Here is a 24,242-nt window from a genome sequence, read left to right on the forward strand (position 1 = left end):
CCTCACAACCACTATAGGTGAACCTACACTTTAGCCTAGGGCTCAACTGCAACAACTCTTGGTTGACCAAGGGTCACTGCAACTTTGCACAACCTCAATGGACACAGCCAAAAGGTCAAGGGACAGTGTTGGCAAATGCAAGGCCTCATATCTCATGATGATATTTTTTCAAAGTGTGATCCGACTACACTAAACGCTATCCAAGTTAAACATTTTACAGTGCTATATATTTATCTGATCATATAGTATCTCCTTTTGTGTAAATGTAAAAAAATTCCCTAATAGCCAAAAAAGCAACAGTGCCATCTACAAGGCAGGATGTTGTATTGCACTCCATTAATCATCATGATTCACTAATACTCTATTAATTGAAATTATTTCAGTGATTATTTATTATGTGGTTTAGGAAAGTGTATCAGTATTACAAGTCTGTTCTTACACCAGCAATATGACAAGCAGATCACAAGGATCTGTACGTTACAACAAGATCAGGCAACTGCAACAAGGTGTCTCTAATTACAATTTAATTAGCTAATTCTAATTAACCTAGATCATCAGCCGATACTAAACTTGAAAACCTCAAGGCATAGGTATAGCATTGCAAGGAACGAGTACGTGAGAACTGCATATCTAACAATTTAACGGAAGGCTACATTCACACAACTGTATTTTCGGCCCACGTCCGATGCATATTTTTTGCGAATTGCACAGTGACCCATTCGTTTGTATGGGGTTGCAAATAAATGTGGACAGCACAAGGATGCTATCCATGTGTTGTCTGTATCTGTGCGATCATGTGCAATTCATGTCCATTTTGCGGATAAGAATAGTCATTTTTACAATGGTGTCCACAGGACGCACGCGGACCCCATCCGTATTTTGTGAATCCACAATTTGAGGACCGCAAAATGGATACAGTTGTGTGAATGTAGCTTAAACAATTTGTATCAGAGGAGAACACCATAGCCAACCCAAGACAACCCCTCGCCATAGAACATTTAGACATCATGGGGGGTCCCAAGTGCAGGAACCTTCTCTATAACCCAGAGCACACCTGACCCATCTGGCATGGGCAGTTCGAGTCTTTGAATAGGTTGTACCTCTCGGGCCTCCCCTCAAAATTAGCTTATGCTAATGTAAAATAAAATTGGCGTTTAAAATATTTTGCTCGGATCTTAAAATGTAACACAAATGGGGATTCACATGTTGTAAGGTATACTAACCCTACCCATAAGGCCTCATGCACACGACCGTTGTTCGGGTTCGCATCCGAGCCGCAGTTTTTGCGGCTCGGATGCAGACCCATTCACTTCAATGGGGCCGCAAAAGATGCAGACAGCACTCCGTGTGCTGTCCGCATCCGTTGCTCCGTTCCGCGGCCCCGCCAAAAAAATATAGCATGTCCTATTCTTGTCCGTTTTGCGGACAAGAATAGGCATTTCTACAATAAGCCGCCCGTTCCGTTGTGCAAATTGGTCTGCGGACCGCAAAAAAAACCCGGCATGGTCGTGTGCATGTAGCCTATAACTTCTGGACATTGAAGTTTCCATTCACTGACACCAAACAGAGCCTCTTGAAATGGCGAAGAAATAAAACACAAAAGAATATTAGAGAGTTGCACAGATTTCACTATACTATCTGTTACCATATTCCAACACTACAATGTATAGTGATCTAGCAGCACATTATCTTCCCAACCATCGGGAAGGTATGGCAGTCAAAGGTGCGTTAACAGTTAAAGAAGCGTCTTCTCGCTTCAGCATGGAGACACTTAACGTGTTACCTACTAGTGAGATAACACTACACGTGCTGCAGGAGACTGAGGCAGATGTCTCCTCTCCCTTCCACCCCTGTAAGGTGCAAATTCACACCTGCTACCCGTCCTCATGTTCATCTTTTATATTGAAAAAAAAAAAATCAGAAATGTGACATTGTAATTTATGCTTGATTAATATAGTTAACTCTGTCATTGCCACACGAGCTGAACTGTTTTATATATAAATGTATATGCATCAAGTCCACCACTCCAGCTCCTAGGGGAGCGTCCTGAGTGTAGACCCCTCTATAATGTCCCAATCATGCAGTGAAGAGGAAAATAGACCTTTTATCCCCAGATTCCTAGGTCCTGGTAAACCTTCTGGGGTAGTTTCCTCTTCTCTGCATGGCTGATGCTTTGACACTGGTTCCAGCCAAGCTCACTGGTAACAGTCTCGCACAGACCCCCTGATAAATGCTTCCTTACTCCTTGCACAACCCGCCCTCCCAAGTGAGACTACAGTTCACATCACTTTCAGCACAGCTTGTTCCCCTTTTTATTTTTTTTACATTCTCCCTTGACATGCCCTAATAGGGCATTTGGACAAGGTTAGTTGTGATAAGCTTTAGTTGTAATACCGAGCCTAGCCACATGGTGCGCTCTTAAGATAAAACTATGCACAAAGAACTTTTATTCATACATATGTAGTACAATGCACCACCTAGTGGTAGGAATATTTAGTGCAGCATTTTGCAATTTGTGAGCCTGTGAAATAAAAAGACCCTGATGAAAAAAGGTTTTGAACTCTCTAATAGCGCTGCCTGCTTTTCTACAGTTTAATTAATTATTTCATTCCGCCATTAGTTTCATTCATTAAAAGAAAAGAGATATCAACTTTTAATGCGCTGATTGTATAGTTATCCCATTAAATGGATTTTCCTTTATCGCATCAGTTACACGTGTTGAAAAACGCCCTGGTCAAATACCATATGTCCTTTGCTATGTATCTAAGCATTCTGATGTGGTTGCATAGACATGGACTATTGCCCTCAATAGCTATTGAACTTTCCAATTCTATTCTCAAATACTCTTCTTCTGCAGAACCCAGACCACTTGATTTCTCTCAAGCTTTGATTTAAAGGAAGCCTGTCAAGTCCGTTGATGCACGTAAATTGGTAAGACAATATGCAAATATGCCCCATAACTGAGTAATTCATGTTAAACAGTATGGCTGTATGGCAATTAGCCGATTGGTGTAATCAAGTGTCTTTTCTTAGCCACTTCTATCCACTTGAATAGGATGTACTGCAGGTGCCTCATGGATCCAAGGAGAAGAATAGGATTTTATCGAACAACGCGTATGAGAGTGCGTCACTCTCTTCATGAGGCCAATCATGAAGAGATGAAAATGATGCTTGCAAAAAGGGGGTCATTTATCAAATCTGCTATGCCAGTTTTGTAGCATACAAATGTATCAAATGTGACATTTGGTCAGATTTTGTGACAATTGGAGAGCTACTTTTAGAAGTGGAGTTAAAAGTAGGTCAGGATTTCAGATTAGAACACCTTTAAATGGGCATTCCCATCTCAGACAATGGGGGCATACTGCTAGGACATGCCCCTATTGTCTGATAGGTGCACCTACGCTGAGAACAGAGCGGGGAAGGTGGTGGCCGGAGGACCCCGGTCTTCCCAGGGTCCGGCCACCGCCAGGCACTCTCCCCATAGAAGTGAATGGGAGCACACCGCACTAGCGTGGCCACCGCTCCCATTCATTTCTATGGGGCCGACGAAAATAGCCGAGCCAGCTGGGATATTTTCGGAAGCCTCAGAGAAATGAATGGAGGGCGGCTGTGCATTTGCAGTGCACCCTCCACAACCTTCAAGAATCTGTTTTCAACGGACGTAGGTGCAGGTCCCAGAGGTGGTGGGTGCGTAGGTGCGGGTCCTAGCGATATTCCCCCTTATTGTCTGAGATGGTAATACCCCTTTAATTCTCATTTATGATGTGAGGCTTTTTAAAAAATATCACTAGAAAGTTGCATCTCCACGTCAGACAACCCCCTGGTGTACTTTTACAGACATAGGAATACACACTTGCGACTAATATATTACTGTGTGCCATTTCATAAATTTGGCGCAACCTCACAAAGCAAAGACAGACTTAAAGAGAACCTTTCATCCGTTTTGACATAGGCTAATTATGGTATTACCTTGTAGGGCGGCCCCCACTGATGCCATGGGTGTATTTATTTTTATATACTTTTTTCAAACCCCCCCCCCCGTTCATCCACTGTGGCCCCCCTGATGATTTGGCGCGCTGTATTATAATGAGCATTAAACTTGCAACGGGGAGGAGACGCAGTCTTTCTGCTGTGGGCGTCTCCTTCTTCCTGGCTGTCAGCGGTCCATCCTGGTTGGATCGCGCTCACAGCCAGGGAGAAGGAGACGCCCACAGCAGAAGACCGCGTCTCCTCCCTGTTGCAAGTTTAATGCTCATTATAATACAGCGCGCCAAATCATCAGGGGGGCCACAGTGGATGAACGGGAAGGGGGGGTTTGAAAAAAAATATATATATACACCCATGGCATCAGTGGGGGCCACCCTACAAGGTAATACCATAATTAGCCTATGTCAAAACAGATGAAAGGTCCTCTTTAAAGCTGACACCAAAACCACCGCAAATTATAAATTCTTATTCTTCTTCTACAGTTTTGGTCTCTTGGCCTCTTCTTGGATCTATTGGATGCCCACTGTACCGCCTATTGTTTATACTTCTTTGATGATCCTTCTGACACTAATCAGGACACATTCCCAATCGATTTGGATGAGGAGCAGCCTATGGATGCTAAAAGGAGTTGTCCAGGATCGTAAAAACATGGCTGTGTTCCAGAATACAGCACCACACCTGTCCCCCACAGCTCTGTACACCATGTAGTGGCCGTGCCTGGTTACTACAGCTCAGTCTTAGGCTACATGCACACGACCGTTGTGTGTTTTGCGGTCCACAAATCGCGGACCTGCAAAACACGGATGGCGTCCGTGTGCCTTCCGCAATTTGCGGAATGGCACAGACATCCTTTAATATAACTGCCTATTCTTGTCCGCAAAGCGCGGACAAGAATAGGACAGGTTATACTTTATTTTTTGCGGACCGTGGAACGGAACAACGGATGCGGACAGCACATGGAAGTGAATGGGTCCGCATCCGAGCCGCCAAAACTGCGGCTCGGATGCGGACCAAAACAACGGCCGTGTGCATGAGACCTTACTCTAATGACGACTAAAGGGGACTATGACTCCCCGCTACCAGACTCCTAGTGACCTTTTATGATGCATGTTATTTTTATATTATACAGGTACGTGCTGTAATATTTTACCATTTGTTTCAGTCGGGTTTCCAGCTCATTAAGAGTCATTACTTGGTTTGCTTGAGAACAGCTCCATCTGAAAAAAGGAGACAATTACAATCAACTTGTTTCAGTCAACACAAGTTCCCACTATAAAGCTACATTCTTTTATACTAAATGTATACATTATAAGGCTACATTGTATTACTTGTATCAAACAAGAAACCAAGACTTTATAATTTTATATATTACACTGTGACTAACTTGTGCTCTGATAAGAATATAAATCATGGTCTGCCTGGAGTTAATATTCACTGTGTAGTTCTATAACTTGAGACATTGGTATAGCTAGTGTCAGTGATAAGCTACAACCAGAGATAGCCGAGTGCTGTACTCGAGAAAAGAGGCGTAAGTGGCGTACACCGGGAATAAGGCACAGATTTTGCCAAAACACCTTTTCGACAAACTCTGCGCCTTAAATACGCCAAAAAGTGTTGTATATTTTTTGCTAAATGACCCTCTTATTCCCTAACCTGTGGATAGGGGGATAGGTTTATTTCTTGAGACAACCCCTTTAAGATTTAGTAGGTATCAGAAAATTACACCCACTTCCATTTCTTGATCCTTTATCTCCTAAATACCGCCATATAACATTAAAAGGGGTTGTCTGGCTTCAGTAGAAAACTGGACAATCAGCCTGCAATAAAGAACTGGTAAGTACTTACCTGACAGATCCCAAACTGCTGCCCGCTTCTTTCAATGGGCTCTATTTAGCCACTGGCACCAGTGACAACACTTGACCATTGCAACCAATTACTATCTTCTTCGGTGCATCACTGAGGTCAGTGACTGGCTGCAGCAGTCACATGTTGTCTACATGACATCACTGCTGCAGCTGTGCAAATAGAGACTGGCTGGAAGAACAGAAGCAGTGGTTTGGGATCTGTCAGGTATGCACTTACCAGCTCTTTGTTGCAGGCTGATTCTGAGTTTGCGCCTGAAACTGGACAACCCCTTTAAAGGCCTATGGCTTGTGTACAACTCAGCCCCAATCGCTGAGCTTCTGCACCTTTCCTGTTCTACCTGGGGCTTGTTGCTGTTACTCCCACATGTGAATACTTGCCAGTAGTCATCTACCCTGGACAGCTCCAAGTGTCTGCAATCGTTTCCTGTAAACACAACCCCAACCACGTTGCTAGGCTTTCTGTTTCTTCATGCCACTGTCTTACCACCAGCGGCCTATTTCGGGCACTAGACAACAGGAGGTAACCCAGAAACAAGGGACATTTCTATAGATTTAACGGAGACAATCTTTTTATATCTGGCAGCATGACGTGAAGGACAATAGGATATACTAAACTTGTTTTTGTTACAAACTGCTGTCCTAGTGACTATTGAACAAGTGTACAAATCAAAGAAGAGAAATTCTGGTCCACCTACCTCCTCTTGACCTGGGTCCCACTGGTGCCAGCCCGGTGGAACTGTGCCAAGAACTCTAGATACGGGATTGTGCCATTATCGAGAACAAGGATCTGAGGACAGAGGATCACAAGAGATCACCTCATAATGAAACAAAAGCTGATGATTTCAGTTTAGCTACCATAGATACTAGACTGCTGATATATCTAGTAACAAATCCTAACATATCTGGTCACATATCTGGTGAATGGGTGCCCGGCTACTTTCACACCTGCATTAGGTGCGGATCCGTCTGGTGTCTGCACAGACGGATCCGCACCTATAAATGCAAACGATGGTATCCGTTCAGAACGGATCCGTCTGCATTTTATGTAAAAAAAAAGTCTAAGTCTAATTGTTAGTCAGACGGATCCAACCTGACTTTACATTGAAAGTCAATGGGGGACGGATCCGTTTGCAATTGCACCATATTGTGTCAACGTCAAACGGATCCGTCCCCATTGACTTACATTGTAAGTCTGGACGGATCCGTTTGGCTCCGCACGGCGAGGCGGACACCAAAACGCTGCAAGCGCAGCGGAATGGAGGCGGAACGGAGCCAAACTGATGCATTCTGAACGGATCCGCATCCATTCAGAATGCATTGGGGCTAAACTGATCCGTTTGGGGCCGCTTGTGAGAGCCCTGAAACGGATCTAACAGGCGGACACCGAAACGCTGGTGTGAAAGTAGCCTTATTCAGTTTGCAGCCTGCTTCAAGTTTCAGTCTTTTCTCATGTGTCACCCAGTAATAGATGCTGGATCTGTGTGTCCAGACTACTGCTGCCTTCCCTCTGCAAACTTGCCTTATGTGCTCGCCATCCAATTCTGCAGCCTGTGAGGGCGTAGCCCTCCATGGCTCTTCTCTCCCTTTGCATACACATCAGCTGTGTAATATTTAGAATCCTTAGAGAAGTGAGGGGTCACTTCTCCCAATTGAAGACTTCTCCCAAGTCTGGAATTTCTCTAGCAAAATTCCATAGAATTGTTGGCAAACTGTTTCTAGTGCATCCAAAGCAGGTATTGCATCTCCTCATGCATGGAAAAGATGGTTTGCACTTCTTCCACTCACACACCCATGGGCCGACTGGCAACACTAACCAAAACCTCTTGTTCCAGGATAGGGGATAACTAGTTGATTGCTGGGCAACTGACTGCTGGGACCCTCACGATCATGATAATGGGTGTCCTGTTCTGATGAAGCCCTTAGAGAAGGAATGGAGTGGCAGTGCGTATGAATAACTTGGCACTCCATCAGAACTGGGGAATGGGACACCAATTCTCATAATAGGTGGGGGTCCCAGAGGTGGGTACCCCAGTAATCAGCTAGTTATCCCCTATCCTGTGAGACAACCCCTTTAACTGTTGCATTAAATTTTTGTTTGTGGTGGTCTAAACAACTAGTGTTGAGGTCACATCACTCAGTAAAACCCAGGACTCTACAATAATCTACTATAGAGTGAAGAAAGGATGCAATCTGTCTTCCCAGGGTAAAGGGGTGAATCAGGACCATGACACTCTCTTCACAAGACACAAAAAGCTGATGTAACCATAACAAGAGGTCCTTCACTAAAAAAAATCATAGAAGCAGAAGAAATTGCATTTTATCATTTTAAACATTCAGCTTAAATATTTTTGGTAGGGGTAAGGAATGCCAATAGGCACATGCTCTACTGACGGCCGAAGTGCCTACATGCAGATACATGATAATCTGTCAGCCACTGGTGAGGAGAAAGGCAAGGGGTCCACTTCCACAAAATCTTTACGTGCCGTTTAGACTAACAGTAGAGTGGACCTGTGCCTTTAATAAGTGCTGCCTTTAAAAGCAATGGACACCTTTAAGGCTACATTCACACGTCAGTATTTTTCTATAATCCGATTTTCTGTCCGTTTTTTGCGGATCTGTTGTTCCTGAAAATGTTTCCGTATGTCATCCGTTTTTTGCGGATCCGCAAAAAACGGAAACATGTATAAATTTCAATAAGCAAATAAAGTTGTTTGGATTTCTTGAAAAAAAAAAAAAAAAAAAAAAAAATACATTTAAATGTAATTTCCAGGAACGGATTCCGTATAAAACGGATGACATACGGACTGACATCCGTATGTCTTCCGTTTTTTGCGGATCCATTGACTTTGTATTGTACCAGGATCCGATTTTTCAGGAAAAGAATAGGACATGTTTTATATTTAAACGGACATGCGGAACGGAACAACGGAAACGGACAGCACACATTGTGCTGTCCGTTTTTTTCCAGGACCCTTGAAAATGAATGGGTCCAGATCTGTTCCAGAAAAAACGGAACAGATCAGGAAAGAAAAAACGGACGTGTGAATGGACCCTTAGAGAGAGAAAATTATTTGGTTAAACCGAGTAAAAAAAAATCTGCACTTTCAGTCTATAGTCTTCATTCCTTTGTTCATTTTCAGACCCCCCCTCTTATTTAGTTTGCTGCCTGCTGCTAGTTTCATACTTTATTCTTGTCCCACCCATTATAATATAATGTAATAAAATATATGCTGGATCTGTGTGTCCAGGCTGCTACTGTCTTCCCTCTGCAAACTGCCTTGTGTGCGCTCTCCGTCCAATTCTACAGCCTGTGACAGCATGGCCCTCCACAGCTCTTCTCCTCCATCACCATACACATCAGCTGTATACTATCTATAACCCTTGGAGAAGTGAGGGAGAGAGCATAGAGAGTTGTCAGAAGCGGGAAGAGAGGTCTAACGGATTCATGTCATTCAGCAGCAGTACCATCTAGGTGAAGGACTCAATATACACTGTGCAGACGCAAATGGTAGGAAATTACGGTATTAACCGAGACTATTTAGAAAGCTGCTTAATTTTGCATTGAAAAGCAAATTAACAATAAGTAAAAATCTGTGGAAAGGTGCCCATAGCCTTTAACCCGTTAACGCAAAATGCTGTACATATATGGAACGCTATGTATGGAGTGGGCTCACAAGCTGAGCCCGCTCTATGCATGGTGGGTGGCAGCTGTGTAATACTGTTAACACCTGGCCGCAATGACTGGGATCAGAGTTAACTCTCATCGTAGTCAATTAATCCTTCAGTTACCGTGGTCAATAGTGACTGTGGAATCTGAGCGGCTACATGGGGTGAGGCTTTCTCTCTGTCCTCCGATCAGAGCCCCTGCAGTGAAATCGTGGGCTCTGATCTGTCATACCAAGCTGCCTGTTAAGCCAAGCCTGTGGCAGGGCTTGACAGGCAGCCAGTAAAAATCCTATAGACTGCAATAATGGAACTTCTTTGTAGGAAATAACCCTAGTTCAGTAAACTGCTAAGGTGTAGTAAAGCCACTGTATAACTGCAGCACAGAAAATAAGCAAAATTCAGTTATGACCACTCACCTTTTTTAACAGTTCCTCAAATTGCGGCTGAGTGAGGGGTATGATAAAGTTTTTCAGAACTCGGTACAGTTGTCCTTTGGTCACAGTGAATGTCTGATCAAGATCTAATGTTGAAAATGCATTTTTCAAATCTTCCTGAATCTCGTTGACCCTCTGGTATAATATCCTTTCTATGTCTTGTACTGAGAGGTTAGGATCTGGTACAGAGATGACTGAAGACCCTTCAACAATAAAAACATAAATGCAGGACTACAGAAGGACCGACACTACACAGAAAAGGGAATACGCTCTCTTATTAAACTCTTTTTTCAGACTGAAGCCATGTTGGCAACTGCCTTACTCCCTCTTGTACCATATTACATACATTTGGTAGGCAGCTGAAGATATATTCCTTAGCCCATACTAAATATTTAGTAAGTCCACAGAGGAACAGACTGCTAAGGTGGATCTATGCATTTACATTTATTTGAAATATGGAACACTATGCTGGGTACCAGGTTTGCGCATCATTGTAAAGGGAGTCTGTCAGCACATTTCACAGTACGAGAACACCAATGGATAAGTCATAAAACAAGTGCAAACATATCTTTGGTGGTATTTATAGCTGAAAAAATGTACTTAAATGTGTTATCCCACAAAAAAAGTTGTACAGACACCGAGTTATTCAATAAAACATACAGTCCTGATCAAAAGTTCAAGACCACTTGAAAAATGGCAAAATATCATATTTTACATTGTTGGATCTTAACAAGGTTCCAAGTAGAGCTTCAACATGCAACAAGAAGAAATGAGAGTGAGACAAAACATTTTTTGAGCATTCAATTAATTGAAAATAACGATTAAACTGAAACAGGCTGTTTTTCAGCTGATCCAAATTTTAGGACCACATGCCTTTAAAAGGCCAAATCTGTGCAAAGATGTGGATTCATTGTCATTTTCTGTCAGGTAGTCACACGTTGTGATGGCAAAGGCAAAAAAAACTCTCCCTTTTTGAACGTGGTCGGGTTGTTGAACTGCATAAGCAGGGTCTCTCACAGCGCGCCATCGCTGCTGAGGTGGGACGCAGTAAGACAGTCATTTGGAATTTCTTAAATGATCCTGAGGGTTATGGAACAAAAAAGTCAAGTGGAAGACCCCAAAAAATTTCATCAGCACTGAGCCGGAGGATCCAATTGGCTGTCCGTCAAGACACTGGACGATCCTCGACCCAAATTAGGCCCCTACTGGTGCTGACTGCAGCTTCATAACCATCAAACGGCATCTGAGACTGAAGGGCTTCAAAAACAAAAAACGTCTTCAAAGACCTCGTCTCCTTGAACGCCACAGAACTGCTCGTTTGGACCTTGCAAGAGTGCACCAAACATGGGACATTCAAAGGTGGAAGAAAGTTTTATTCTCTGATGAGAATTTTTTTTTACCTTGATGCTCCTGATGGTTTCCAACGTTACTGGCATGACAAGCAGATCCCACCTGAGATGTTTTCTACGCGCCACAGTGGAGGGGGCGCCATAATGGTCTGGGGTGCTTTTTCCTTCAGTGCAACAATGGAGCTTCAGGAAGTGCAGGGGCGTCAAACGGCCGCTGGCTATGTCCAGATGTTGCAGAGAGCATTCCTCATGACTGAGGGCCCTCATCTGTGTGGTAACGACTGGGTTTTTCAACAGGACAACGCTACAGTACACAATGCCCGCAGGACAAGGGACTTCTTCCAGGAGAATAACATCACTCTTTTGGCCCATCCTGCGTGTTCCCCTGATCTAAATCCAATTGAGAACCTTTGGGGATGGATGGCAAGGGAAGTTTACAAAAATGGACAACAGTTCCACACAGTAGATGACCTTCGTGCGGCCGTCTTCACCACTTGGAGAAATGTTCCCACTCACCTCATGGAAACGCTTGTATCAAGCATGCCGAAACAAATTTTTGAAGTGATAAACAATAACGGCGGAGCTACTCATTACTGAGTTCATGTTTGGAAGTTGGATTTCTGTTTTGGGGGGGTTTATTATTTTTTTTGGAGGTGTGGTCCTAAACTTTTGATCAGCTGAAAAACAGCCTGTTTCAGTTTATTCGTTGTTTTCATTAAATTGAATGCTCAAAAAATGTTTTGTCTCACTGCCATTTCTTCTTGTTGCGTGTTGAAGATCCAGCCATGCTAAATATGATTTTTTGCCGTTTTTCAAGTGGTCTTAAACTTTTGATCAGGACTGGATCTGTATAGCGCCATCGACTATTTATTATTTTTCTTATTTCTCTGTCCACCTCAGTAACATTTCGTACATGCTCAGTTCCATCCTCCAACTACCACAAGCTATATCTGTTGTTCCAGGGACAGAGCTGCAGCAGAAAAGACATGCCCTCTGGGAAAGGACACGCCCGCTGTGCTGCCAGCTTGAAATAAATCAGCACTGAATGGGGAGAGCTCTGGAATCCATGTCAGTTACAGGGCTGGTTCTAGCTTTTTCAAAAACAGACTATCATGCACTAAATTATTTTTTACATTAAAAGGGTTCTAAACTTAAGTTGTAACTTATCTCCTATTCACAGGATATGAAATAAGTGTCTTAAAGATTCTCTAGGTACTGGTACAGTGCCAAGTGATTGGCACAAGGAAAATGTTGTGACAATATTCAAAAAAGGATCAAGGTCCTCCACAGGTAATTATAGACCTATAGGCTTGGAAAGTATAGTTTGTAATTGGATTGAAAACTGGCTGAAGGACCGTGTCCAGGGAGTTGTGGTCAATGATTCCTGTTCAGAATGGTCCCGGGTTTTAAGTGGTGTAGCCCAAGGTTCAGTGCTGGGCCCTTTATTATTTAATGTATTTATTAATGATATTGAGGAGGGGATTAATAGCACCATATCTATTTTTGCAGATGACACTAAGCTATGTAGAACTGTACAGTCTATGGAAGATGTCCACACACTACAAGCTGACTTGAACACTCTGAGTGATTGGGCATCAACCTGGCAAATGGGGTTCAATGTGGACAAATGTAAAGTTATGCATCTTGGTAGTAATAATCTCTGTGCTTCATATGTCCTAGGTGATGTAGCACTGGGAGAGTCACTTATAGAGAAGGATTTGGGTGTCCTTGTGGATGGTAGATTAAATGACAGCACACAATGTCAATCAGCTGCTTCTAAGGCCACCGGGATATTGTCCTGCATTAAACGAGGCATGGACTCGCAGGGCAGGGATATAATATTACCACTTTACAAAGCATTGGTGCGACCTCATCTGGAATATGCAGTTCAGTTCTGGGCACCAGTACATAGAAAGGACACACTGCAGCTGGAAAAAGTACAGAGGGGATAAGGGGAATGGAGGGTCTTAGTTATGAAGAAAGATTAAAATAATTGAATTTATTGAGTCTTGAGAAGAGACGTCTAAGGAGAGACATGATTAACCTATACAAATATATAAATGAGCCATACAAAAAATACGGTGAAAAACTGTTCCATGTAAAATGCGCTCAAAAGACAAGGGGGCACTGCCTCCGACTGGAGAGGAAAAAGTTCAGTCTCTAGAAGCATCAAAGCTTCTTTACTGTAAGAACTGTGAAACTTTGGAATAGACTTCCTCAGGACGTGGTCACAGCAGGAACAGTGGACAGTTTTAAAAAGGGTTTAGACGAATTCTTAAAAGTAAACAACATTAATGCTTATGGAAACTTGTAGAAATCTGAGTCTCACTTCCTTCTGGGATTCGTGTCCCCACCTATCCCTTGGTTGAACTTGATGGACTTATGTCTTTTTCAACCGTATATATTATGTAACTAGTGTTCCCTTACATTATTATGTGTCATTGAAATGACATGTCTACACTGAGCAATCTAGAGGTGGTGCGTGCACGGTGACCTCCCCTGCTGTTTGCAACAGTGCATGCGCCATATCCTTGTGCAATAGCAATTCAATAGCTATTACAATGACGTAAAGGAAGATGAGACCTGTCAGTCAAATTGAAAAGGAAGGGCTTAGGGAGGGATTACTAACAAAAAGCCATTACACTTCCCTGGCTTCGTAATGCCATGTGTTACGCTGGTGTCCTGTGCTTTTTTGGCTGCACCACACTCCTGTTCCTTTGGTTGCCGGTGTCTTCTGCAGGCTGCTGCCTGCATATTCTCCTCCTTGTGTTCCTCTCCTGGCTCCCTAAGGGTGTATGCGCGGTCAGGCTCGGCCTCTTGAACAGCAAGCTTGCAAGCGCCCAACTCCTTCCCCAACCTACGGTTGGCTTCCCCAGAGTATTTAAGGTACCCCCTCCAGAGCTTTAGGTTGTCTAGTCTCTAGTTAACAGCAAAGGTGTCATTCTCTGTCTGACTTCTGTGTACCAAACTCTAGCCTGACAACCGACTCCTGACCTCACTTCACACTTGGCTCTCAGATATGCTTGTATGCTGACTGCCCTGACCTCAGCCTTTCTCCTGACTTCATATATTGCCTGACCCCCGAGTCAGCTGCCAACTACACCAGGACTACTCCAGGAGACATCTGCCTGGATGGTTCCCTGCAGCAAAGTCCAGATTCCTGTATAGGGGTTAAAGGGTGAATACCTGGGGACCGCCAACACAACGCAGTTAGATTTAGCCTGAAGCCAAACTGGTTAGTTAGCACAGTGGGTCCACACCCACTGCTATTACACAATGTGAACCCTTCATGGTGAAAGAAAGCATTAAAGTAAATTGTTTTCATATATTCTTCCATTATAAGCACCACCATATATATGTCTGCTCTTGTTTTATGTGATGTATCCTGTGGAGTTAATGGATTAGCGATCTGAAATGTGATGACAGACTACTTTTAAAGGGGTATTCGCATCTCAGATATTGGGGGCATATTGCTAGGATACGCCCTCAATGCCCGATAGGTGCAGGTCCCAGAACGGAGGCCACAAAGTGCTGGAGGGCGCACCGCGCATGTGCGGCTGCCCTCCATTCATTCTTATGGTAGCCCTTTTCGGAAGTCCCATTAAAAATGAATGGTAAGCGCACCACGCAAGCGCAGCCACTACTCCATTCCCTTCTATGGGGCTGACAGAAATAGCCAAGCCAGCGCTCAACTATTTTCAGAGCTTGAATGGAAGACAGACGTGCATGTGCAGTGAGCCCTCCAGCACTTTGCGGGCTCCATTCTAAGTATAGGCGTGGGTCCCAGAGGTGGGATGCGCACCTATCAGACATTGGGGGCACATCCTTGAGCAATATGCCCCCAATGACTGAGATGGGAATACCTCTTTAAAGAGGACCTTTGATTACAATAAAAAATCTAAACTAAGCATACAGACATGGAGAGCGGCGCCCAGGGATCTCCCTGCACTTACTATTATCCCTGGGTGCCGCTCCGTTCTCCCGGTATAGGCTCCGGTATCTTCAGATTTTTTGCTCAACTGGGAGGAGCCTGCCGTTGTTCTCCTGGGCATCTCCTTCTCCTGGGCGTCTCCTTTTCCCAGGCTGTAGCGCTGGCCAATTGCAGCGCTTAGCTCATAGCCTGGGAGAAAAAAACCTCTCAGGCTATGAGCTGAGCGCTGCGATTGGCCAGCGCTACAGCCTGGGAGAAGGAGATGCCCAGGAGAACAACGGCAGGCTCCTCCCAGTTGAGCAGAAAATATGAAGATACCGGAGCCTATACCGGGAGAACGGAGCGGCGCCCAGGGATAATAGTAAGTGCAGGGAGATCCCTGGGCGCCGCTCTCCATGTCAGCATACTTAGTTTAGATTTTTTAATGTAATGAAAGGTCCTCTTTAAGTAAAACTTTGTTGCAGCTATACATCAGTTGGAAGGTAGTGGGTGGGCTTGCCCCTGACAATTGCCACATTGTATTACCCTGAAGGTGAAGTAGATATTGGACCTTACAGAGGGATCCAGTAGAGGTCAATGTTGGGCCAAAGGGCAAACATGTTGCATTTGCCTATATGTAGATGCATTAGAATATAAATGATGAATCTGTAAAACTTACGAAGTGAAGATCTCAGAGATGAAGAACTGCTGCCTCGAGACAAGCTCCGGCACGAGGAAGAATATGGCCGCCCCGTAAAGGTGATGCCTCGCGTGAGGGGACGCAGTTCAGTCAGATTACCAGAAATCATTATTTTAGATTCCATGTTTTTCTGCTGGAAAATGAGAGAACAACAAATAAAACTTTTACTGGTACATTAACTGAAATAATGCTTTCGTGAATTAATTGCCAATAAGTGAAATTAGTCATCTGGGAGATGTCACGCACATTTTCGCTAATCCTAATTCATTTCATTGCCTGAAGAATTTCATTATGTCTTCATATGGTACAATTTAAAATCTCAGCACACGAGAACGTCTTCACAAAGGTTGAAACTAACGAAAAGGAGTCTTACATTAAAGAGCTGTCAGTGACAACAAGGCCTAAAATGGAGGAATGTCTCCAAACTGCCGGGGAATCTTGTGGGACCAGGAGGAAAAATGAAAGAGAAATCAATAAATATGTCCTTGAGTCGCCCTCTTCTTTGTCAAGATATTAAAAATTCTATTCAGGCTTCTACTCTGATGAGAAAGATGGATGACAACCAACATGGCTGCCACCCATGAGAGTTATTTCAGGGAGTACAATATTGATGAACTATCCGACAAATAGGTCATCAGTATGAGATCAGTGGGGGTCTGACTCCTGGCACCAACACCGATCAGCTGTTTGAAGAGGCCGTGGTGCTCCGGTGAGCGCTGCGGCCTCCGCACAGTTTACTAAGCACAGCGCCATACATTGTATAGTGGCAGTTCTTGGTACTGCAGCCAAGGCCCATTCACTTGAATGGCACTGGGCAGCACATGGGTCATGTGACTGACGAATGTGACGTCACTGGTGTAAGAGACCGCAGCATTCATCACAGCTTCTTTGAACCGCTGATTGGCGGGTTCAAGTCCGGCCCCCACCAATCAGACTACCCTGAGGATAGGTCATCAATATTTTAATCCCTGAAAACCCCCTTTAAAGATGGCCCATAAACTCTCCTGACATGTCTACTTTAGCAAATACTTGTATTCCCCATGAAATCATTTCTGCATTATGCCGTACCTCTGTTACCATTCCCCTTGTTGGTGTTTCCCTGGACAATCTAAGTCCTCATGCCCGTGGCTGTTGGGCGAATGGGTTGAATGGGTCCGGACCGCTGCACAGATGTTGCCCATGCATTGGGGAATGCAATTGCGGTCCTCAATGCACAGAACGGCGGCCCAACAGCCATGTGCATGAGGCCTCATACTGATTAGACAGTGTAACAGTATGTGTAGACACATCCCCAACTGGGAACAGCCAGGTGTCAATGTATTTGTTTATTTCTATAGAGGAATAACCAAGGAACAGCAGAAAGCAGAGTTCTAAGAAAATCTGCTCAGAATTGGTATATCATGGGGAATAAAAGAATTTACTACAGCAGACATGTCAGGAGAGCTGAGGGTTCCCCTTTACCTTTAGAACACATCGTCCATTCAGGTTTCCACCCAACTTTTTATGAAAAGCTTAGTGGAATTTTACATTTTTGACAGAAGATGGCAATTCAAAACTTAGAGACTCATTTCGTAACATACCGTTATTGTGGTCAGAGCTCCATTTTTCTGATCCCAATCCCCTGCTCCCCTTCCATACATTTCCCACTAGAGGGAGCTGACAGGATTTGGATCACAGCTCTGATTACAGGGGTTGTTGAGGGTTTTTTGAATGATGGAGTATCTACAGGAAATGCCATAAGTAGCAGATCAGAGGGGGTCCAGCACTCCGACCCCAAACGATCAGCTGGTCTGTGTAGCACCGGAGCTACACAGCACCATGGGAATTATAGTGGTGGGGGCTAGCCACCACAGAGCTGCTCCCATTGACTTCAATGAGAAATGAGCTGTAGTAGTGAGCTCCCGGTGCTAACTTCCATCGATGGAGCTACCGAGACCAGCTGGGTATAGGGGGTCCAACCCCCGACGATCAGCTAGTGATGGCTTATTCTGAGGAGAGGCCAGCAATTAAAAACCCTGAACAACCTCTTTAAACTCAAAAGCACATCTGTCTTCAGTTAACTCCTAAACTCCCCCTAGTGGTGGCTCTAGGCTGCCAGAATTCTAGCTATTTGGATCTCTGTAATGAAGAAAGTGAAGCTCTGGCCTCTATAAAGATAAATGGTGGCATTATTATTATTATTATTATAATAATATTAACTAATAATGAACTTAATCTGAAATGAAACATGTGCAGAATTTATTTTTCAGTCTGCCATCCACTGATTTCAACGAGAAAACAAACAAGTTATGACCAAAGTAATGACAGGTGATGCCCTTTGGTGCCCATTTCAGACCTACAAAAGTTAACTGGATCCATCAAGAACGTGTGAACCAGCAACGTGTATGAAACCTTGTGTGTTATAGATCCGTTATATAGAACTGTAAACGCGCCGTATTGTGGTCTGTATACGTATTATGCACCACAGAGGAACTTATACACAATTCCACTCGGGGACAATGTGGTCCTATATAGGTCATCGAATGCCGAAGGCTGAAAATGTACACACTGATTTATGCAAAAAATATAGTAGTATAAGAATTTTGTGCAATGAGCGTTTTGTCAGACCGATGGCGTTGATTTGGCATGAATACCCCTTTGACATGTCTACCCTGATGGGGGTCCCTTTCTGTGAAGGCCAAATGCAGGGCTTATGGAATGGGCTTCTACCCTTTAAAGGGCATCTGTCAGCAGATTTGTACCTATGACACTGGCTGACCCTTACATGTGCTCCTGGCAGCTGAAGGCATCTGTGTTGGTCCCATGTTCATATGTGCCCGCTTAGCTGAGAAAAAGGATGCTTTAATATATGCAAATGCATAGCGGCCAAGTGTCCCGAATTTGCCAAGACTGTCCCTGGTTTTAGGAGACAACTTGGCAAATTTGAGCTGTCCCAAGCTGAAATGAGTGGGGATAACATAAGCCCCACCCACAAGTGGGTGTCTCAAAGATGGGTTCGGGGCATTCATAGTGCAGGGCTTATGTGCCCTGATTTTACCAACTCAAATGTTGGTAAGTATGCAAATGAGCCTTTGGAGCAATGCCCTTAGTCGTAGAGACTCAGCTCTCTTTGCAACTGCCTCTCTCCATTCTGATTGACAGGGCCAGGCAGTGTAAATGTCATCACGCCTTGCCCTGTCAATCAAAGGGAAGAGGGTGCGGCAGTTGCAGAGAGCTATGCCTTTAGGAGTAATGGTAACGCCCCCATTGCTCCTAGAGGCTCATTTGCATATATATAAAGCATCCTTTTTCTCAGTAATGCGGGCACATATGAACATGGGACCAACATAGATGTCTTCAGCTGCCAAGCGCACATGTAACATTCCAGTCAGTTTCATAGGTACAAATCTGCTGACAGATGTCCCTTAAGGCTGGGTTAAACATTTATGAAACTGTATGCCATACAAATGCCAGTCATTCGCATTGTAAAAAAAAGAAAACGTATTAAATGTGTAGGCAACTACGCTGTTCAGTACAGTCGAGGCAAAAGCGTACGGACGCATAGCAGCAAACAGATGACGGAAGAGCACTTCTGGTAGATTTCTGGCCACACCACGACAACCCTCGCTAGGAGTATGCTGAACCAAGACTGCTGCCGAGCCACCCCTAGTCCTGTCAGTCAACACCAGCCAATTTTGCCCCCATGAGACTCTGGTCAGCCCCTGAGATTGTTGAGCAGCTGAAGACAGTCTGTGAGGGTAACGCACGTCTACGGCTAACAGACCTCACAGCCCCTGACTGGGTCTCATTCACAACAGTTTACAGCGTGTTGTGCCGCTCCGCTGAAGGAACTGCAGAGAACTTTTGGATTTCTGTGCAGTCCCCAGCTGGCCCTCTGGGTGAGGACGGGACATTGGAGGTTGGAATGTTTGTGCCTCCATCTTGTGTGGATGCGTTTTTTCATCTACTATTCAAGTAAAGGCTTTACGTTAACCTTCTTCAACTCCGCTGTGGTGTCTTGTGTAGAATTCTGCACCCGACCATCAAGAGCAGAGCACCCGGAGCGTGAGCCACCATGACAACTACTATCACCAACACCACTACCACTCCCATTCTCCTCACTGTGCTCCCAAAAACCACAATGCATTGCTGGATCTGTTCCACCAGCAGGCTAGCATCATCAGGACAGAATCGTCAGCGCTGCCATCAGGAACATGGACAGAAACGTAAAACAGATCCCACTCACCATGGAGTGGATCAATGTGGTCACTTTGGTGAATGGAACGAGCCCCATCACAGGACCTGGGCCTGTAGTTTCCTCCGGGACAAAACAATAAAGGCAATAGCATACACATAATGGGGGGTCCAAAGAATGCTAACTGGGCAATTATTGGGAACACTCACAACTCCTTATTCCACAGTCCTGTCCCCTTCCTGTCACAGGCGCTGGAAGTGAAGACGACTCAGGCGTAAGAAGCAGAATGGATGCATGTCTGGTCTGAACTAATTGAGGGGTCTGGTTGGGAGTTGAAATTTATTGTTTTGTGTCTCGATTCATTTCGCATCTGGTCTGAGAATTACGCAGGTAATATGGGTGCTGTGTGTGAGGAGGAGGGGGATTCCAAGCAAGCTGCGGTGGTCGGAAAACGTAGACACTTCAAGAGCCAGAGGCAGCGCGGCGTCTTGGGGAGGGAACGTGCTGTGTAAGGGCATCAGCTTCATCCCCCTCTAGGACCATTCCACAGTCCTAGCATCTTACTGACCCTGTCAGGTTGTGTCTCCCACCGTGGCGCACTTCCACCCCTGCCACTTTGCATTCCTCCTACCCACAGAGTCCTGGCAGACCCCTTTTCCACCACAGAGCCCATGCCTTACGCATCTCACCAAGGTGGGAGGAGGTGTCCAGGGGCCCAGACTCTTTGTATGCGGCCCAGGTAGCCTATTCAACAGCCACCACTGACCTCTGAGCAGGGCTTTGGCGCCATGATCCACAATGGAGAGAATGGTGTACGGCAGGGGTAGGCAACCTCCAACACTCCAGTTGTTGTGAAACTACAACTCCCAGCATGCATAATTGTTCTGCTCTTCTCAGAACTCCCATAGAAACCAATGGAGCATGCTGGGAGTGCCCCAGGTCTATGGGAACATTTCTCCACTTACATGCCAAGTCCACTGTCAACCAATCACATCACAGTATTTTCTAACCTGCACTGAAAAAAAATAAAAAAATAAAAGCTGGAATTTCATCGGTTGCTATGGGCAACTGCGTTTGTTTGCTGCAGGCTTTAGATGTACATCACATTGCAGATAATAACCCTGCCAGGCCAGCTCACTGTGTGGCTACATAGGGCCAGCTACTGCCCTGCGCAGAAATTCGGCCATCACCAAGTTACTGCCGTTGCCCGGTAAACAGGCTGGTACAGGAAAGAGTCCGCGAGCGGCGCCATGCTGAGCCGTACATACCGGGTGCCCGGAGGTCAGTCTGATGTGGAGCTCATACCGTCTCTCCTGTGTGCTCGTCTCCCCGGCTACTCAGCATCCGGCATCAGCGTGTTTCCAAGACGCTGTTGCTGTAGAAACCGACTCCAGCGTAGTGATTGGACGAAAATGTCACGCGTAACAGAACAGGAGCATTTTTATTGGTGCAGGGGTTCCCATGGAGAGAAGGCGGGACTTTAGCCCTAGCCTAGAGGCTATGAATGCGAGGAAGAGAGGCAAATATTTGACGAGTATTATTATATAGTGGAGGAGAGTATAGTGGTAGTACATATTGTATAGTGATAGTATGTATAGTGGTAGCATAGAGTGTAGTGGTAGTATAAAGTATAGCGTTAGTATGTATAGTGGTAGTACATATTGTATAGTGATAGTATGTATAGTGGTAGCATAGAGTGTAGTGGTAGTATAAAGTATAGCGTTAGTATGTATAGTGGTAGTACATATTGTATAGTGATGGTATGTATAGTGGTAGCATAGAGTATAGTGATACTATGTATAGTGGTGGTATAGAGTATAGTGGTAGTATAAAGTATAGCGGTAGTATGTATAGTGGTAGCATAGAGTATAGTGATAGTATGTATAGTGGTGGTATAGAGTATAGCAATAATATGTATAGTGGTAGTATAAAGTATAGCGGTAGTATGTTAGTGGTAGCATAGAGTATAGTGATAGTATGTATAGTGGTGGTATAGAGTATAGTGGTAGCATAGAGTATAGTGATAGTATGTATAGTGGTGGTATAGAGTATAGTGGTAGCATAGAGTATAGTGATAGTATGTATAGTGGTGGTATAGAGTATAGTGGTAGCATAGAGTATAGTGATAGTATGTATAGTGGTAGCATAGAGTATAGTGATAGTATGTATAGTGGTGGTATAGAGTGTAGTGGTAGCATAGAGTATAGTGATAGTATGTATAGTGGTATGTTGTATAGTATAGTGATAGTATGTATAGTGGAAGTATGGTATAGTGATAGTATGTATAGTGGTATGTTGTATAGTATAGTGATAGTATGTATAGTGGAAGTATGGTATAGTGATAGTATGTATAGTTGTATAGAATATTGCAATGGTATGTATAGTGGTAGTATAGTATAGTGATAGTATGTATAGTGGTAGTATAGAGTATAGTGGTATAGTGATAGTATGTATAGTGGAAGTATAGTATAGTGATAGTATGTATAGTGGTAGTATAGAGTATAGTGGTATGTTGTGTAGTATAGTGATAGTATGTATAGTTGTAGTATAGAATATTGCAATGGTATGTATAGTGGTAGTATAGTATAGTGATAGTATGTATAGTGGTAGAATAGAGTATAGTGGTATAGTGATAGTATGTATAGTGGAAGTATAGTATAGTGATAGTATGTATAGTGGTAGTATAGAGTATAGTGGTATGTTGTGTAGTATAGTGATAGTATGTATAGTTGTAGTATAGAATATTGCAATGGTATGTATAGTGGTAGTATAGAGTATAGTGGTATAGTGATAGTATGTATAGTGGAAGTATAGTATAGTGATAGTATGTATAGTGGTAGTATAGAGTATAATGGTATGTTGTGTAGTATAGTGATAGTATGTATAGTTGTAGTATAGAATATTGCAATGGTATGTATAGTGGTAGTATAGAATAGTGATAGTATGTATAGTGGTAGAATAGAGTATAGTGGTATAGTGATAGTATGTATAGTGGAAGTATAGTATAGTGATAGTATGTATAGTGGTATGTTGTATAGTATAGTGATAGTATGTATAGTGGAAGTATGGTATAGTGATAGTATGTATAGTGGTATGTTGTATAGTATAGTGATAGTATGTATAGTGGAAGTATGGTATAGTGATAGTATGTATAGTGGTATGTTGTATAGTATAGTGATAGTATGTATAGTGGAAGTATGGTATAGTGATAGTATGTATAGTTGTATAGAATATTGCAATGGTATGTATAGTGGTAGTATAGTATAGTGATAGTATGTATAGTGGTAGTATAGAGTATAGTGGTATAGTGATAGTATGTATAGTGGAAGTATAGTATAGTGATAGTATGTATAGTGGTAGTATAGAGTATAGTGGTATGTTGTGTAGTATAGTGATAGTATGTATAGTTGTAGTATAGAATATTGCAATGGTATGTATAGTGGTAGTATAGTATAGTGATAGTATGTATAGTGGTAGAATAGAGTATAGTGGTATAGTGATAGTATGTATAGTGGAAGTATAGTATAGTGATAGTATGTATAGTGGTAGTATAGAGTATAGTGGTATGTTGTGTAGTATAGTGATAGTATGTATAGTTGTAGTATAGAATATTGCAATGGTATGTATAGTGGTAGTATAGAGTATAGTGGTATAGTGATAGTATGTATAGTGGAAGTATAGTATAGTGATAGTATGTATAGTGGTAGTATAGAGTATAATGGTATGTTGTGTAGTATAGTGATAGTATGTATAGTTGTAGTATAGAATATTGCAATGGTATGTATAGTGGTAGTATAGAATAGTGATAGTATGTATAGTGGTAGAATAGAGTATAGTGGTATAGTGATAGTATGTATAGTGGAAGTATAGTATAGTGATAGTATGTATAGTGGTATGTTGTATAGTATAGTGATAGTATGTATAGTGGAAGTATGGTATAGTGATAGTATGTATAGTGGTATGTTGTATAGTATAGTGATAGTATGTATAGTGGAAGTATGGTATAGTGATAGTATGTATAGTGGTATGTTGTATAGTATAGTGATAGTATGTATAGTGGAAGTATGGTATAGTGATAGTATGTATAGTTGTATAGAATATTGCAATGGTATGTATAGTGGTAGTATAGTATAGTGATAGTATGTATAGTGGTAGTA

General features: G+C 43.3%; 1 protein-coding gene across 2 annotated transcripts in view; it reads right to left on the reverse strand.

Annotated features, from left to right (window-relative positions):
* EFCAB6 (EF-hand calcium binding domain 6) overlaps positions 1-21,449 on the reverse strand; it is a 180,030-nt gene extending 158,581 nt beyond the window's left edge. The window contains exons 1-6 of one of the 2 annotated variants that reach the window (XM_040439180.1): positions 21,354-21,449; positions 19,031-19,034; positions 15,891-16,044; positions 9,935-10,155; positions 6,548-6,639; positions 5,138-5,204 (exon numbers count right to left, since the gene is read on the reverse strand). In XM_040439180.1, coding sequence (XP_040295114.1) covers positions 5,138-5,204; positions 6,548-6,639; positions 9,935-10,155; positions 15,891-16,035 — 525 coding nt within the window. In that variant the 5' untranslated portion in view covers positions 16,036-16,044; positions 19,031-19,034; positions 21,354-21,449. The remainder of the gene's footprint in view (positions 1-5,137; positions 5,205-6,547; positions 6,640-9,934; positions 10,156-15,890; positions 16,045-19,030; positions 19,035-21,353) is intronic. The other variant, XM_040439181.1, reaches the window with a different exon arrangement.
* Positions 21,450-24,242: the final 2,793 nt, after the last annotated feature.

The sequence above is a fragment of the Bufo bufo genome, chromosome 1, assembly GCF_905171765.1.
Source record: "Bufo bufo chromosome 1, aBufBuf1.1, whole genome shotgun sequence".
Classification (NCBI taxonomy): domain Eukaryota; kingdom Metazoa; phylum Chordata; class Amphibia; order Anura; family Bufonidae; genus Bufo; species Bufo bufo.